Source organism: Macrotis lagotis, chromosome 7 (assembly GCF_037893015.1).
Source record: "Macrotis lagotis isolate mMagLag1 chromosome 7, bilby.v1.9.chrom.fasta, whole genome shotgun sequence".
NCBI classification, from domain to species: Eukaryota; Metazoa; Chordata; class Mammalia; order Peramelemorphia; family Peramelidae; genus Macrotis; species Macrotis lagotis.
In genome coordinates this window covers 142,291,467-142,311,057 of record NC_133664.1, presented here as the reverse complement: position 1 = coordinate 142,311,057, position 19,591 = coordinate 142,291,467, and the positions used below count along the sequence as shown (strand labels likewise).

General features: G+C 33.7%; 1 protein-coding gene across 2 annotated transcripts in view; it reads right to left on the bottom strand.

Annotated features, from left to right (window-relative positions):
* Positions 1-204: 204 nt before the first annotated feature.
* PPP1R3A (protein phosphatase 1 regulatory subunit 3A) overlaps positions 205-19,591 on the bottom strand; it is a 62,082-nt gene continuing 42,695 nt past the window's right edge. The window contains exons 2-5 of one of the 2 annotated variants that reach the window (XM_074193881.1): positions 7,816-7,853; positions 7,588-7,712; positions 5,601-5,718; positions 205-5,063 (exon numbers count right to left, since the gene is read on the bottom strand). In XM_074193881.1, the coding sequence (XP_074049982.1) occupies positions 3,085-5,063; positions 5,601-5,718; positions 7,588-7,712; positions 7,816-7,853 (2,260 nt within the window). In that variant the 3' untranslated portion in view covers positions 205-3,084. Of the gene's footprint in view, positions 5,719-7,587; positions 7,713-7,815; positions 7,854-19,591 lie in introns of both variants that reach the window. The other variant, XM_074193880.1, reaches the window with a different exon arrangement.

Here is a 19,591-nt window from a genome sequence, read left to right as displayed (position 1 = left end):
TATTCAACATGTTTACGATGATGGATTTCCAGACATATGGTCTTTTGATTTTTTATTTTTGCAAGGCAATGAGGTTAAGTGACTTGCCCAAGGTCACACAGCTAAGTAAGTATTAAGTGTCTGAGGCAGGATTTAAATGCAGGTCCTCCAGACTCCAAGGCAGGCACTCTATCCACTATACCACTTGGCTGTTGATTTCTTTAAAAAAAAAAGAATTTGTAGAACAATCCATCTGACTCCTTAAGAGAAGAAATTGTGCAATTGAGGTCATAGTATCATCTCAGAAAAGAGGAATGTCTTCTTATTCTTTCCTAAGATTTCTTAAAAGTGCTTCTAAACAAGGAGGAAACGAGGTTGTCTTTTTCTCTATGCTATTAAAATTCTGATAGATGGAAAGAATCCTAGTAGACTGCTTTCTTTTACGACAAGGAGCCTATTGAAAAGGATTGGAATGGCTTATACAAATTTGAATTTCTAAACCAATTATTTTTACTAGTAGCTTAGCTGATGCTGCTAGTTAATTTTTAGAATTATCTTTCTGACGTATAGCCAGCAGACTGGGCAAGATGGAATATGAAGGTTTAACAATTCATATTTCTTATACAATTCAGGCGGTAGATATGTGATTTACTTCTCTTTGCTTACTACAGTGCCACACACTCTTTGAGCACTCAGCAAATGCTTTTGGATGGATGTTGATGGTGGTGATATTTGTAGAGATTACACCTGCCACGTTAATTCAGGGATAGATCTTGGATAAGTGGAGATCTGCCAGTATACAGTGTATGCCATTTTTCTTATTCAATATAGTGATGCAACCAAAATAGCCTTGCCTAAATCTACCTTTCCATCCACCTATCAAGATTTCCCCAAGTGTTTATCACTTTATTTCATTCTTTACATGAAAATTACTCCATCAGTAGTAGTGGAAAAGAGAGGACCTAAACCAGGGATCATTTTTCTCTGAGCTCAGATAAATATACAATTGAATATTTTCCATCCTAAGGAGGTTACAGATATCATACTACAAATTGGCATTAAGACAATTTTGAAAGTAAATGTTATTTTAAAAAATCAAATACAAGAAGTAAAATGGGTCACTTTGTTCTTTTATGCATAATTGTAGTCCAGGTATCTAAGTTCAATAATGCAATATAGTATTTTATTTTACAATAATAAGATATGACATATTGACTAAAACCCTTAAAGGTAGAATGCAAAAACAAAAACCATGCCATTAAGAACTGAAGAAATACTAACATGAACTACACTGTTTCTCCAAACTTTGTATAGACCTGTCAACAAAATTATCAACCCAGCAGTTTTAGAGATAATATTCTAGATATTGCCTACAGTATTCCACTTGTCTTTAAATAAAGATATGATAACTCAAACAATCATACATTTGCCCCAAGTTCTACCTAGGGATGTTTATATATGTTAGTTTAAAAAGCTAATGCCATTTAGTCTGAATGGCATTTGAGGGTTGGATGGAATCATATAATCTGGAAGAAGAAAGATATCTGAAATCATCTAATATAAAGAGAGAAAAATCAATTCTCCTATTGCATGAGGCTCACCTAAACAAAATTTATTATAATTTTTGCTTTTCAAAATGAATCTAGAGTTTTTATTATGATATAGAAAATTAAATTTTATCATTTTCTTGAGATGAGGTGTTATTGATATCTCTGAGGATGAATTAGGTGCTCTATCCTCTTCTCTGAAATAGAAGAAAAAAGTCAGACAGATAGAATGACTTGTAGGGAGTTTCATGATCTCTGGAAGTGATTAAACAACACTCAAACATACCTAAGTTCACCACTTTAGAGGGGTTCCAAAGTGTGTCCAAAGTAAAATAATGCCATCAAAATTTTAATGTTATCTCCACTTGATAAAGTGATCAATTCCACTAGTTCATCAAATTAATCATGTCATAATAGACACTGCCAGTTCTCATATCAGTTTATTTTCTGCCGAATATATTACTGCTTATTACCAACTTCAAAATCAATTTACTTAACTAAAAAATTAGAAGTTATGATTGTGATTAGTACCTAATTGTGGTTTTTTTTTTGAGCATAGAAAGATATCCTTTGCCTTTTGGATACTTTTAAGGTTTAAAATTGAAAATGAATTTAAATTGTAGTTTTACCATTTTTTGAGAAAAAAGAAATCACTTCTAAATGTACCAAGTACCATATGTTCATTTTTTTTATTATTGTTATTTAATACTGTGTGCTTCATAGGTACAAATGCTTTCCAAAGCAATGCTTGTGAAAAAATGAATTCAAATTTTCTATCTCAAATGATTCTTGTCAATGAAATTGTTCAGTTGTGCTATAGTCTACTTTACAATATTAAAAAAATATGAAAAACACTCACCCAAAAATTTTTGTGCAATTGAGTGATAAGCTACCAATTGTTTCAATCTTTATTAGCTTTGTGTTTTGGAAGTACCTACTTTTTATCTTGCTAAAATCTTACAAGTACAAACTTGTTGTATTTATAGTGCTTGAGCTCTGTTTCCCAATATGCAGATGATATTCTTAAACAATGAAATGGAAATGAAAAGAACTATTTGCTCTCTCAGATTGTACTGGGAAATAATAACCCACAAGTGGGAAATACAAAAATTGTATGACCAGCACTAGGGGACTTTAAATGTCCTCATGCCATTGCCTACATTTCAAATATTTCTTAAACCATTTTGTAAAACCTTGGTGGGGAGGGGGTTGAAGCTTTATTGTAAAAGAAATGAATGCAAGAAAATGGCACTTTAAGTAGTGAAGAGACGTGAAGCATTGCATCTTCATAGCCTGCTAAGGAGCAACAGCTGTACCTAATTTTAACTTGACGTGCTTCAGATCTCATATTCATATAGGTATTTAATGATCCAAACATAATGGTCCTATATAGAATAATTACTTATATGAAGGAGTGAACTTCATACGCATTCCTTTTTAAACGATCCTTCAAGAGAAAACTGCACTGGTTCTATGAACAATGGATATTCCCTTTTAACAATCAAAATGTTTGGGGCATAATATCTTAAATTTTAAGTGAATAATAAAATTTGTGAGATTATTTTTTTTTGACAGGTTCCTGGGGTCGCCCTCCTTCCCAAGATAGCCAGTACAGTGAAAAAAGGTAGAATGCCAAGCCAATCATTAAGTCATAATAGTAGGTTGTTAGGAGAAACAAAATGAGTAAGAGGAAATAGGTTATTTTAGAGTTGATGTATTTTGAAAGCAGCGACTCACTGGTCAGGGTTTGGTTGTCCTGGGCAGGGAAATTGGAGGAGTCAGCTCTGTTACCTGGCTTGAAACCTGGGGAGACAAATTCTTGTCCATCGTTTATTAGCTCAACAGAATTTGTTTCTTCCACATCCTCAGTAGGTTCACTTATTAAAATCATTGGCCCTAAAGACTTCTCCATGTTATTTTCTGCTTGTTGCAAACTTTCAGCTATGACCCTTTCTCTCTCACCACCGGAAGTCAATATGATTGAACTCTTGTTACATTCTTCAGGTACAGTGTTTTTGTCAATACACTGGACTTCACTATGGGGATCACATTTGCACTCTGAAAAAGAAGAAATGGACTTGAATGGTGTGTCAGCCATTGGACATTCTGTGGCTAATGCTTCCTCATTGGATTGAGTTTTATTAGGACAAGTGGAAACCTGAGTACCATTTTGAGGACAAATACTTCTTTCAGAGTTAAAACTTTGATGAGCAAGAGCCACCAAATCAGTATTCTTCTGAGGAAGTCCTTGGACCTCAGCATGGTCTATACTTTTCTTCAAAATGTTTGGAATAGTAGGTAACTGTACTGAGTAGAAATTCAATTCTGAGCTTGCTTTTCCATTCTCAGGAGTGGCCTGCAGAGATTCTCCTACACTTGCAATATTTCTAATGCCAGACTCTGCCCTGTCAAGGATTTCCCCAGAATTGCACTGAGACATAGTTTCTTCCTTTCGTGTTTCATCTATGTGTACATTATAAATACCTAAATGTGATTTCTTTTCAAAGTCAATGTCATAGATTACATCCACTGAATCCCGATGACAAAGGGGATAATGTGAATCATCATTTCTCCCTTCATGTGGATCAAACGCTGTTTCCTTTTCCTCAGTGGGCCTGTCACTTAGAGAGGTCTCTTGAGGTAGCTTAGCAATTATTGCTTTTTCTCTAGCAGACATGCTTTCTAGAGTACTTTCTGATGTTGTCTTAATTATATAAGCTGTACCTGCTTCTGCTTTCTCGGTAATACCATGATCAGCTACAGAAGACAGTTCACATATCACTGTTTCTTGGCAGGTAAACAATTCTTCTGTAGGAGTAACATTCAGGTTCCTTGTATTATCTCTTATTTCCCACATGTCTTCACCATCTGCTTGCTCCTTAATCTGTTCTGTTCTATTTGTCTTACTCTTTCTTAAAACTACCTGACTTTCCAGAACATTCCAACTTTGATTTCCACATGCAGTCTTTTTCTGATCCTCAGGAATATCCCTATCTGATTTCTCTTTTTGAACCTGAGGAAGATACAGATTGGTTTGCAAGTTATTTCCATTACCTGGTGAGCAAACTTGGCCATGCATTCTTTCTGGAGTGGTGCCTTCTGAATTCACCAAACCATCCCTTTGGGTTGTACACACATCTTTGGGGCCAGCTAAATCAGCTCTGACAGAATGTGATCTATCAATATAGGAGCTAACCGAGATTTCATTTATTTTGCTGTGATGGTCATGTGGGGATCTATGACTAACTTGACTCATGTTAACACCTATTTCAGGATGCCCTCTTTTCCCTTGATGGTCGGTTGAGATTGACAGCACATCTTCATTTTGCCTTTCACTAATGCCAAATTTGATTCTTTGTTCCTCCTTTTCTTTACCAACTTCATACCCTTTTCTAGAAGATTTCTTTTCTGGAACTGAGCATTCTTTGGAAGCATTCATATGGGCAGGTATATAGGCAAGAGATTCTCTTGTTGGACATTCTCCCTCTTTGACTTCAATTTTCTTGATTCCTTCTTCTTTGCCTTGATCAGGATCGCCTGCCAAGGGCATATAAGCAGTTGAATAAGATGTTTGTTGTTTGTGACCCTCTCCTGCTGGGTTGGCATTGTCGTCTAGTACTTCCATGCCACTGGTACCTAATGGAACTAATTTATCATCTTCATAAGAAACTGTTTCTGGTATCATTTCATGGGTCTCTTTGTAGCTATGAGCATTTCCCAGTCGTGTAAATGATCTAGCCCCCATCTCACTTCCCATTGTGCCCTCTGTTTTACTGTTTGAAATATCCACCCATTTTATTCCTTGCCTCTCTGATTCATCAAGAAAATGAGAACACTCATCCTGTCGCCTTTCAAGGAGACTTCCAAGTAATGGAGCAGTCTCACCACTATCACTATAACTCAATGATGGTTTGCTACTGTTTACTAGACCTGAAGTAAGTTCCTCTGCCAATTGGTGACTCACTTCATTTCTCAAGGTATACTTTAGATTGCTGTATAATTCTCCCTTTAAGGGATTTTCTGCTGATGAACTGGGAGACAAAGGCCTCCTGAGCAAGTCTCCGCTTTTCTCACCAAATGTTCGCTGATTCTCAAATTCTTCAACTGTATTTGGAAAATTAGCTGGTTCTGCTGCAAATGAACTTTCATCTCTGGTGGAAGAACTTCGAGTTCTTATTGAGTGCTGATTTAGCTTTGAAGAAGAAAAGAAAAGAAAACAAAAAGAATGACCAAAAGAGCTTTAGAAAATATGCAAAATGAATTAACTTGGATTCATTTGCCCAGTCAGTCAGTAAGTCCCAGTAAGTATAGTCCCATTACTTCATTTCATTTATGGGTTTCTTATAGACTTCAAAGTAGGATGTTTTTTGGGAATCCTGCTAAAGTATGATTTGGGAATGAGATTACTAAGGAAAAGGCCAAAAACTAATCACTCTCCTTCCCAGACTCCAAATATCACATTATATTATTCAACTGTTCTTGCTTGTCATTGCTCTCTCTCCTCACTTAGGATATACACATTGATAGCTCCATGCTAATCAATTAGAGAGTAGCTTCCTGGGTGCCCCTTGCTACATTTATACTTGCTGTAGGTGCCCCCATTACAGTTTCTCTTATTAATATGTTTTCTGCAAAGCCTCTGCAAACTATTAATAGCAAAACGTCACTCAAAGAAAAGTGAGGGAGTTAATGTCTCTGCAAATTCTGTTTTAATGACCCTCTGCCAACTGGTACTCAAATGTATTTGAGCTCTTCAGTGATGCCAACTGTCAGGATTTAACAGTGAGATGCCTGTGTTTTTTTTTTCTCCTCATAACTGACATTTGCATGATCTCAATAATTATATGCAAATCTTACGATTTCCCCTTCTTCTCACATAAGGCTCATGTTACTTGTCAACTGCACAGCTGTCTTGCAAGCCAATGCCTGTGGGTTTCACAGATTTGGTTGTATTTCCATCTATTATAGAGCTTCATTGTTTTATGCATTAACATCGGCATGGTGCAAATTAGCATCTAAATTACCGTTCCCTGTTCATTTATTGGACGTACAATCTCAGTGACTTCTAAACAAACTTTTATATTTGAGCCTGCTCATTGTAATGAGGTGCATTGGTGGAGTATGTGATTTTTCAGGGTCCTTTCATTATATTCTGTGGTTTGAAAAAAATGGCAATGTTAACTTTCAGCCGGTGAGAATTCTCACAATGGGTGACAACTTTGTAGTTACTTAAAGTTGGAGCAAAGTAAATTGCATACTTTTGTGATGCATCCTCCATATCACTCTAGAAAAGGTGGTGCTTTGGCGGGGGAAGGGGGAAGAAATGAGCTCTATTTCTTTCCTGCTTCAGCACTGACACTTGAAGAGGCAAAAGTCATTTTAATCTTAGATTATTATGAATCCATGTATTCCAATGCTCCAAGCTCAAACTAGACACTGGTAAGGATAAATTGCATTATGTGACTCATTTACTGCTATTTCTTTCTTTGTGATGAAAAATGAAAGTTTAAACCATCAAAAAAAATCTAAATGGATTGAATGTTCACTGGGGTGTGAAATTTATGATAAATTTAATATTAAATTGGATGCTATAGAATTTTTTCCTTATTTAAAAATTATAGCAAAAGTCTCTTATTCCTGCTGAGCATTTCAATATTTTACAATAATGTAAACCATTGGCAGTCTCATAAGGAAAGAAGTAAATAAAAGTGCACCATGAAACTAAGAGAATTCTAGATTGTTAGAAATGGAAGGGACCCTAGAGAGTATCTCATCCAACCCCTTCATTTCTACAAAAGGAAGAGTTTGTACTTGTCAGGAAGATTAGGATAAGGCATCAATATTGGGTTATCTTTCCTATAATTCCTAAAAACTATTAAGTCTTCAAAGACTGAAAACAACCTATTTCCATTAAATTGTACTTTTAATCAAGATAGAGAAGTAATGACAGCACAATTCATGTTTTCATGTTTGTATATTACATTAGTTGATGCTAAGGTATATTTTGCCATTTTTGAGGCACAAATGGCTTCATATTCTCTGTGTAAACCAGAATACTTACCATCAGTTCTATCTCTTTTTCATTGTGTACATCATATTCCCTGTTTGCATCTTTTACATTTTGACCACTGGTTTCCGTATCTTCCTTATCCTCATAAGAACAAATGATTGTTGGGAGAGAGGTATCTGAAAAGTGAGTACAATTATACCTATGTAAGACTTTTCCCCCCTGCTATAGGTTATAGCTATAAGAAAAATATTTTTGTTAGAAATTAAATAAAAATGGTACCTGTAGTCCTTGAATTATTACAGTCATTCTCCTCTTTGCTGTTGAGTTAAAAAAAAAATAAAAGCTTGTTAGGTACTATTCCAAAATTCAGTCTTCTAAGAAACATATTTTACTACATGAGGATTATAGTTCATAAAACTATCTATTGTGCAGTCTTACAAGTTTCATTGCACTCTTTCAAGTATTTTTCAAAAATCATATTAATCTTATATAGTAATAAATACAGATAAAAAAACAAAAGAAAAATATAATGCAATATTTATCAATGAGAATATTTTATTTTAAAACAAATAATCATAATAAAAACATATGTAAATCATCTTATCATTCATAGATTTAATTTTCATAAGTGAGGACATTTTCCTGTAGTTTTTAAGGATAAAGGTTTATGAACTGCCAGTGCATTTGTGGTAATAGAAATTGTTTTCTAAGATTTCAATTGTTAATTTTTTTTCTTTCCCATCTGACTCAATGTTATGTTAACTCTTGGAAAAAAACAACAACAAACTAACTAAAAACTGAAGGAGGCAGCCAAATACATAATCATTTGAAAGAATTTATATACATGTATTGCCATAGACCAATTTTATAATTGAGACTTCAGACCTCTCATATGTAAGTTTTTATTTTCTTATGTAAAGGATTATTTTCCATATATTCCCTTCTCTTTCTCATTCAAGATCTGGACTTAAAATACATACAACTCCTTTTGGTTTAAAGTTAACCTTCCCTCAGTATATTTACAGGATGATTTTTTTTAAAGTCTCAAAATTATACTTAGAAAATTTTGGTGAATCTAGTAAATTAAATTTCAGGGGCTTATATGTAGCAATATCTTTAGCAAATCCATAAGGAATATAAGATTGCATAAAGTGTTTTCTTTGTATAGATATAGCTGAATTCCTATTCTAATGATTTTTTTTTCCCCCAGTGAAAAATCTTACATTCACACAAGACCACATTTACCAATCAAAGCAAAACAGAGAGATGGGAGAGTTAATTTACTGATTTGTCCAATGTAGACAAACAAATTGGATAACTTTATCTTTAATGTCAAATTTCTGATTCTGGAATCATGTGGGTCACTTATAGTGCCTCAAATCATGAGACCTGCTCAACTTTTCCCTTTTGCTTACACTAGACTAGTCTTTATAGTACTCAGATATCTCTGTAGTGTTTAACTTTTAATTTAGTGAGGAATGAATACATGTAATGGTCACCAATAAGGAAATGGGAATGCTTTATTAGCATTTTGACAAGGAAAAATAATGGTTACACTGTTGGAGAATTAAATCTTCTATATTAAAAAAATAAAGTCAGTAGTTAGGGAACAAGTCTCAGTTTTGAAAATGTAACTCCAGCTCATTCACATACATGAGTTCTACTCTTTTCAAAATGTGAACTATTAAGCATCTTTTAATAGCTCCGGCTTCCTCTTCATTCCCTTAACAAAACTCACAATTCCATTTGTAGTAGAAAAACAATAGCATTTCAAAGATTCCTTTCACTGTTTCTAAAACCAAAATGTTATCAATCATTTTGCTCAAGTCTCTAAAATGCTTCTGATTTGAAAAGCATTCAGAACAAATGGAATAGAGCTTCCTTTTAGCTCATTTTTGGAAAACATTCAATAGTTATCCACCTGCACATTGTTCTCTACTGGTTATAATACTAACTTCTGCTTCTACTGCTTCTGCTCTAAAAGCTGACAATTTAAAAACAATGTTTACATATAATATATATATATATATATATATATATATATATATATATATATATATATATATATATATAGTGTGACACAGCAATAAATATACACAGGAATACTAAAAACCGAATAAAATATATAAAGATTGGAAAGTAGGTAAATAAATCCTAATGACAGAGAGTAAAGACAAAGGCAAACATACTTATAATGCAGCTTAAGGTTAGAAGATAACTGCCTGCTTATATAATACATTTGATCATTTGAGTATGTAAAACCCAAGTTCCTTTGATATTTTTGATTGAATTTCTTATTCAATTAAATATAAACTGTTGACATGACCTTAGGAAAGTTTAGGGGAAAAAAGACTATTTTTTTGGCAATAATAGGAAGCTAAAGTGGCAGTTAGGTAGCACAGTCGACAGAGGATTGAGAGTCATAAACACTCATGTTTGTGAGTTCAAATACAACCTCAGACATTTGTTAGCTATGTGACCTTGAGCATGTCACTTAACCCTGTTAACCTCAGTTTCCTCACATGTACAATGAACTGGAGAAAGAAATGGCAAGCCATTCCATTATCTTTTTCCAAAAAAACCCTAAATGGAATCACAAAGAGTCAGACATAACTAAAAATGAGACAATAACAAAATGGTGGCTATAGACAAGGACAATTCTAGGCAAAATGAAATACGCATTCTTTATCTCAGATTTTCTTCTTTATGTTCTTTTCTTCCCTGTAGTAGTAGTACCCCTTTTTTCTTTCATTCCCCTACTCAGGAACACAATGCTATCTCACTATCTCATTTCATTAAAACCTCCTGTTCAGGGAGGCACCCATTGTACAGGGAAGTGTGCTGGATTTGAAGGTGGAAGACCTTGGTTTGAATTCCAGCTTTACGATTTATTAGATCTATGGGACATTAAACTAGTCCTTCTACCTCTCTGAGCCACATTTTTCTCATTTATAAAATGATCAAATTAGGGGGCGACTAGGTGGCAAAGTGGATAAAACAACAGCCCTGGAGTCAGGAGTACCTGGGTTCAAATCCTGCCTCAGACACTTAATAATTACCTAGCTGTGTGGCCTTGGGCAAGCCACTTAATCCCATTTGCCTTGCAAAAAATAAAAAAAAATAAAAAAACATAAAATGATCAAATTAGTTGATCACTTATCATCTAAATGAGTGTACAAAAGAATTCATACAAAGGTTTAAATGACTAATGTGGATTAAAGAGAGTCCATTCCCAGGGATAGTTGGATTTTATAAAGGGATAAAATCTTAAGCCAAAGGAACAAAGGTCTAATAGTGGAATTTCAGGAATAAATGAGTCAGTGGTGGTAATATTCAGAAGAGACCTTCATGATTTTTCTGCAATCAGATACTTCTCTTTACAAGACTGATGATAATGAGAGAGAAAGAGAGAGACACCCTGGATATAGGGAAAAGAGAAAGACTTGAGAGAAATTATGAATATGTGCACTAGACTGAGAAAAGATCAAGAAACTTGAAAAAGTAATACCAAAAATGTTTACATGATTATTGTGCAAAAATTATGTGAACCCCTATTTCAGATCTTCATTTAAATTCTAAAGTAATAGTAATAATAATAATACAATTTTTGGAGTGGGACTGTAATTTCATGGGAATGTCAGGTTAAAAAGATTCCTCTTGGCAATAGAGCTCATTTGGAGGCAATGAGAGATTAAGAGACTTGCCCAATTGGTCATGTCAGAGACAAGACCCAAATCCAGGTTTTTCTAATTCTATGACAAGCTATTTGTCCATCATATCATACCCCATAATATACTGGTAAATATGTAACAACTAGGAGGAAAATGTATGCAGTAGATACTTTCTAAATTTAACTTGCATTATTACCATTTTTTCCATCACTTTCTTAATCCTAGACAGTAAACAAAATAATAAATCAAGCCCTGATTTGCAATATTTGCAGATTTCCAAGCTGTAAATTCTCACAGTGAACATTCAACAGGCTGTTCTTATTCCAGCATACTCCTGATATTTTCAAAAGTTATTGAGTAGTAAATAATACATATAATACTTTAATGTTTGCAAAATGCTTTACAAGCATCTCATTTTAATTTATCTATTTATGCAATCAGAATTGTCTATCTGAGGCATCTTAAAAATCAAGAAATCTATTTCCCTCATTTTACATACTCCAAAGTTCAAGGTAGCAAACTTCCTTATTTTATCTTTGTTTTATCTAGGGTCTAACATAATACATTGGGATTAAAATAACTCTGAGATTCTAACTCAGTTATCAAGTTGCCAAATGTAACCAAAGAACAAAATGCATGTCATTTTAAAATGAATTGAATGAAATTGCCTAGGTTTATGTAGTTAGTTACTGACAAAGCCAGGACTAGAAAACATATCCCTCTCTTATACTTTTTTTTCTTTTTCTAACCAAATATATCACAGGTTTCGATCTCTGAAGAAGAAAATGGCCATTTGAACTCAGATTTAGCATTTCTGAGAGAGCAGTTTTATTGTTGAAGTTTATAACAACAATGATTGATCATTGATTGCTCTAAGGTATGGACATACCAAGAATAGGAGTGAGAAGCAAAATTTTGGTAGCCTAGTATCTGATTCTTTAAGCTTTTGATTGTATCAGCTCTTGATAGCCCAGTATTTAAGATTTGTTCTGTGCTTTTCCGTGGAAGAGAATCACCAATAAAACCTTGAAAACTGTTAGACATACAGGATAAAGTGTTGAACTGGAGACAGGAAGACTTGAGTTTGAATCCTGCCTCAGATTCTTAGGAACTGTATAAATATGATCAAATCATTTAATTTTTTCCCCCAAGGTAATAGGGGTTAATAGGATCATGCAGTTATCAAGTGTCATGTATAAGGTCATTTGATTTTTTTAAATCTGTTTCCTCTTTAAAATTATGATAATAATAGTATCAACTTCACAGGGTTGTGAAAATCAAATGAGATTTCATACACACACACACACACACACACAAATATATATATATGTATATACACATATAAATTCAAATATACATATATCTTGTGCAATCATAGAATTTTCTACATGTATATACATACATATAGGGACAATTAGATGGTGAGTGGTAGAGCACTAGTTATGAAATCAGGAGGACCTGAGTTTAAATGTGACCTCAGACACTTAAGCTCTGGAGGAGAAAATGAGGCCAGTGTCTTAGTACAGCACACCCTCATTCAGTCCAATTCTTGTTCATATCATGGCATCACCTCCCAGATATTAAGGTCTTCTTCAAGAATGGAGAAAAAAAGGGCAGCTAGGTGGCGCAGTAGATAGCGCACCAGCCCTGGAGTCAGAAGTACCTGAGTTCAAATCCAAACTCAGACACTTAATAATTACCTAGCTGGGTGGCCTTGGACAAGCCATTTAACCCCATTTGCCTTGCAAAAACCTAAAAAAAAAAAAAAAAGAATGGAGGAAAAAAACATCATCATCCTATATAACACTTTGTCAACCTTAAACCCTGTACAAATACTATTGTAATTATTTACTTGATATCTCCTAGTGATATTACTTCTTAAAGGTCACATATCTTTTATCAGAAGAACATAAACTCCTGCAGGTCCTACCAAACTAGAAATGCTTCCATTCTAGGCCTGATGATTTTTATTGAAAAAGGAACAACCATAATATGTGAAGAAAAACTCTTCACCAGAAGATTGTTCCATGGTGATGATTTTTAGGAACAAATAATATCACTAATTTTTGAGGGATAATTCTTACCCCAAAACCATCAATTGAGGAATGGAAGAGTTGTGTTTTGCACTGGAAGAGGGAAAATCAATAAAAATTAAAATTAAAATTTGAAGAATTGAATTATAAAGATGAAAAGGAAAAGGAATCAAAGACAAGTAGAATACAAACTTAATAGAAAGAAAATAGTACCAAATCAAATACAGACTGAATTTCTGCCAGATAAGTGTCTTAAGGAAGTTTGTTTTTCTTCAGCCCAAATGATGGGCATGAATTCATAATTTGGATCCCTCACTACTTTGAAAGTTAAAAAAAAATGTGTTTTATATATATATATATATATATATATATATATATATATATATATATATATGGAGAGAGAGAGAGAGAGAGAGTTCAAATGTTTTATAATAATAGTATCCGCAGCATTTTGTGAAAGTTTATGGAATTATTTGCTATTGATAGTTGAGTAGTGCAATGGATAGAGCCTTGAGTCAGATTCAGGAAAAATATAAGTTTAAATAAAGACTTACGAGCTGTGTAACTTTGGGCAAGTCATTTAATCTCTGTTTGCCTCAGTTTCCTAATTTCTAAAATGAGGACCTACCTTGGAGTGTTGTTGTCAGTATAAAATTAGATACCATTCACAAAGCACTTTGCAAAAGTGTTGTATAAATATTGTTGCTATCACTCACCACCAATGAGGAGGAAAGTAACAATGCAGAATTATTTTGCCCAATTGTATGCTAATCAATTTGATAACCTAAGTGAAATGGATGAATATTTACAAAAATATAAGTTGTCCAGGTTAAATGAAGAGGAAATTAAATATTTAAATAACCCTATCTCAGATAAAGAAGTTCAACAAGCCATTATTGAACTCCCTAAGAAAAAATCTCCAGGGCCAGACAGATTCACAAATGAATTCTATCAAACCTTTAAGGAACACCTGGTTCCAATTCTATATAAATTCTTTGGCAAAATAGGTGAGGACAGAACTCTGCCTGACTCTTTCTATGACACCAATATGGTGCTGATACCTAAACCAGGAAGAGTCAAAACAGAGAAAGAAAATTATAGACCTATCTCCCTAAGGCATATATATGCAAAAATCTTTTTAAAAATCTTAGCAAAATGACTACAGTAAGTTATCACTAAGATAATACACTATGACCAAGCAGGATTTATCTCAGGAATGCAAGGTTGGTTCAATATTAGGAAAACTGTTAGTTTAATTAACCATATCAATAATAAATCTATCAAAAATTATATGATTATATCAATAGATGCTGGAAAAGCCTTTGACAAAATATGACACCCAATCCTACTAAAAACACTAGAGAGCATAGAAATGCATGGATTATTCCTTAGAATGATAAGCAATATCTATCTGAAACTATCAACAAGCATTATATGCAATGGGGAAAAAGCTAGAGGCATTGCCAATAAGATCAGGGGATGAAACAGGAGTGTCCATCATCACTACTACTAGTCAATATTGTGTTAGAAATGTTAACTTCAGCAATAAGAGAAGAGAAAGAAATTGAAGGAATTAGAATTGGGAAGGAAGAAACAAAACTCTCACTCTTTGCAGATGGCATGATGGTATACATAGAGAATCTCAAAAAAATCATCTAAAAAAGTACTAGAAACAATTAGCAACTTTAGCAAAGTTGCAGGATATAAAATAAGCCCTCATAAATCCTCAGCATTTCTATATATGACTAATAAGATATAGCAGCAAGAGCTAGAAAGAGAAATCCCATTCAAAATAACTTCAGACAACATAACATACTTGGGAGTTTACCTGCCGAGGCAGACTCAGAAACCCAATGAAAACAACTACAAAATACTTCTCTTACAAATAAAATGAGATTTAAAAAACTGGGCAAACCTCAACTGCTCATGCATAGGTCAGGCTAATATAAAAAAATGACAATTCTACCTAAATCAAACTACTTATTTAGTGCCCTACCAATCAAAATTCCCAAACTCTACTTTAATGAGTTAGAAAAAATTAAAAGTAAATTCATATGGATAAACAAAAAGTCAAGAATTTCCAGTGATTTGATGAAAAAAATGCAAAAGAAGGTGGCCTAGCCCTACCAGATCTAAAATTATATTATAAAGCATCAGTCATCAAAACTGTCTGGTATTGGCTAAGAAAAAGAGTGGTGGACCAGTGGAATAGACTAGGTGCAATAGCTGGAAATGATTATAGTAATCTGCTATTTGAAAAACCCAAAGAGTCCAGCTAATGGGATAAAAATTCTCTCTTCGATTAAAAACTGTTGGCAAAATTGGAAGTTAGTATGGCAGAAACTAAGGATTAGACCAACAACTCACACCTTATACCAAGATAAGATCAAAATGGATGCAGGATTTAGACATAGAAAGTAATATTATAAGCAAACTAGGAGATCAAGAAATAGTTTAACTATCAAATCTATGGAAAGGGAAGCAGTTTATGACCAAGGAAGAGATGGAGAACATCATTAAAAACAAGCTAGAAAATTTTGATTACATTAAATTAAAAACTTTTGCACAGACAAAACCACTGTAACCAAGATTGAAAGAAATGTAGTAAACTGGGAAACAATTTTTACAACTAATATTTCTGACAAAGGATTCATTTCTAAAATACACAGAAAACTGAGTCAAATTTTAAAAAAACAAGCCATTCTCCAGTTTACAAAAGGTCAAAAGATATGTGGAGGCAATTAACAGATGAGAAATCAAAGCAATCCATAGTCATATGAAAAATTGCTCTAAATCATTGCTTATTAGAGAAATGCAAATTAAAGCTTCTCTGAGGTACCATCTCATACCTTTCAGACTGGCCAAATGACCAGAAAGGACTATGATCAATGTTGGAAGGGATATGGGAAATTTGGGACACTTTTACCTTATTGGTGGAGCTGTGAACTCATTCAATCTTTCTGGAGAGCAATTTGGAATTATGCCCAAAGGGCAATAAAAATGTGCATACCCTTTGATCCAGCAATACCACTACTGGCTCTGTACCCTGAAAAGATTATGAAAAAGGGTAAAAACATCACTTGTACAAAAATATTCATAGCAGCTCTATTTGTGGTAACAAAGAATTGGAAATTGAGTGAATATTCATCAATTGGAGAATGGTTGAACAAATTGTGGTATATGTACGTTATGGAACACTATTGTTCTGTTAGAAACCAGGAGGGATGGGACTTCAGAGAAGCCTGGAGGGATTTGCATGAACTGATGCTGAACAAGATGAGCAGAACCAGAAAAACAATGTACACCCTAACAGCAACATGGGGGGATGATCAACCTTAATGGACTTGCTCATTTCATAAGTGCAACAACCAGGGACAATTTGGGGTTATCTGCGATAGAGAATAGCATTTGTGGAGATGGAATTGTGGAGTTTGAACAAAAAACAAAGACTATTACCTTTAATTTATAAAAAAAAAGCCATTATTATGTAATCTTGTTTTTCTTACATTTTATTTTTTTCTTAAGGATATGATTTCTCTCTCACATTGAATTTAGAACAATGTATAGCATGGAAACAATGTAAAGACTGACAGATTGCCTTCTGTGGGGGTGGTGGGAAGGAAACAAGATTTGGGGAAAAATTGTAAAATTCAAAAAGTAAATAAATAAATTCATTTTAAACATTAAAAAATGTTATTATTGTTTGCTATATTCAGATTAACTATAATCCATCCCACTGAGTCACTGAGCATGAAATTTCCCACAAAAGAGCTTGTAGGTAATCATGGTACAATAAATTTTATTTATTTGAATACATTTCTGTTAATGACATGATCAAAAACTGAACTAATTATCTCTCTCCCTAAACCCTCTAATTATTGTTGAGGACACCATAATCTTGTCATTCACTCCTCAACACTTTCTCACTCTTCATATCCAACCTGTTGCCAAGTCCTGTTGATACTTCATTGGAAAGCCTCTCTTACATGTATTTAAAAAAAAAAAAGAACATAAGCTCCTTGAGGGTAGGAACTATTTTTGTTTTCTTTTTATCTATAGTGCTTAGCATAGTTTCTGGCAAGAATAAACAATGAATGCTAAAGTCATTAGTTTTATCAGCTTGCCAGGTATCTAACATCATCGCCACATACTTCCTATAACCCAGTCATCTAAAAATAGTTTTTTTCTTTCTTATTTCCCCTCACTCTCCACAAAAATGGGTATTTTTAAAATAGAAAATGCTGGAAAAATAACTCAAAGAACATGCATTACTAGTATTGTCATCAGTCCTCAGAATTGTCTTCTTCTTCTATGGAGGGCAAAAACTTATGATGAAAATCAATTGATGAGACTGCAACTTCATAATGCGCCAAAACAAACCAACTAACATGTAATTGAAATGACATCTTGCCTATCGTAGGACAAAGGAATCAATCTACAAGCATTTATTTTGTACTTACAATGTGACAGACTCCATGCTTTAAACTAAAAATAGAAATACAAGTAGCAATCATATAATCCTGATTGGTTCTTACTAAAATATAAAAACTGACTTCTACAAGAAATAACATATGTATGTAATATATGTATATATGTGTACCTATATTGAACATATAGGTCTGGTTAATTATTTCATTTATATATGTACATATATACACACATACATACATATATATAAACATATATATAGGGATAAGGTATAGGTATTAGACTTACTAAAGGCACACTAGGAAATAAAATTAAGAGATGTTCAGATACACCTAATGAGGAGGAAAATACAGTTTCTTTTTGCCCCTAATGTTGTTATTATTCATAATTGTAAATTTCTTTCATGCTTTATTGCTAAAATCTAGCTGGGGGAGAAAGGAATGGCTAAAGCTCTGGGGAGCAAAATTTAGAGACAAACAGCATTTATACTCCCACAGTTAGAAACAATTGAACTCAGCATGTAATTGATGGGAATGTTCCCTAAAATTAAGAAGTCATCAGATGTCATGCTTATTCTTCACTTTCAGTTATAATCTAGGTAACTTCTTCCATTATTCTTACAATGCCCTGAGGTTCCCCTCTTCTCCACTGAATTTCCTTAAATGCCAAAATTGCTAGTTACAACTCTGGATTTTTCAAGTATGCAAGGAAAGTCCTGGAAGACATTATTTAACCACCAGACTTCAGGCAAATAGCTTCAACTGAAGAGAAAAAGACTTCAATAACAAAGTTCTAATGAGGCAGTCTAAATATTGATGACTGATCCCCTTTGGACCCACTCTTGCAGTAGCCTCAATATAAAATATCATAGATTTAGAGCTGGAAGAACCTTAAGATTACATAGTTGAATGCCTTCATTCAAAAAAAAAAAAAGCAAGATCCAGAGAGTTAAATATTGTCCAAGATCAGGTGGCACAGTGGATAGAGTGCCAGGCCTAGAGTCTGAGACTTCTCTTCATGAGTTCAAATCTGGCCTCAGACACTTACTAACTGTGTGACCCTGGGCCTTGACCCTGTTTGTCTCAGTTCCTTATCTGTAAAAAGAACTGGAGAAGGAAATGATAAACCATTTTAGCATCTTTGCCAAGAAAATCCCAAATGGAGTCAGGAAGAATCAGATACACCTGAAATGGCTGAATAGGAACAACACGATCACATCAATAATAAGTAGCCAACCTAGAATTTCAATGTGTCACAGTTCCTGTTCTGATTCTGAAACATTTATAATTTAATAAATAAGAGCAATAAACCTAAAGAAGTCTAAAAGCAGTTTATATAGAGAGTTTTTCTTTATATAATCTAAATTTGATCCTTTGAAGTATCCTATCTTTATTCCTGATTCTACCCTTTGTGGACAAAAGGAATATGTCTAATTCCTTTCCCATATGACTGCCCTTTAAATATTTTAAAAAAAAGAGTTATCTTGGTTCTCCGCAATCCTTTTTCTAGACCAATATCCTCATTTTCCTCAAACTTCATAGTGTTTACTGTTAAAGCTCTTCACTATTCTAATGGCCCTCCTAAGGATTCTCCCTAGTCTATCAATATCCCTCCTAAAACAAAACCTAGATTTAAACATAGTCAACCAACAGCTAATACCTCAGTGGTCCTATGTCCAAATCAAATTAACTCAAGACTGTACTATCTTCTTTACTGACATAATGCACAATTTCCACATTGAGCTCACAATCTACTAAATATTTCAGGTTTCTCAAACAAATTGCTGTCTAGAAATGTTTCTTTTATTTGTACTTATGTACTGAATTTACTTTTGCCAAATATAAATCTTTTCATTTTTCCTAGTATATTACATCTTAGATTAGGCCCTATTTAAACTTGACAAAATCTGTTTGCATTCTGACT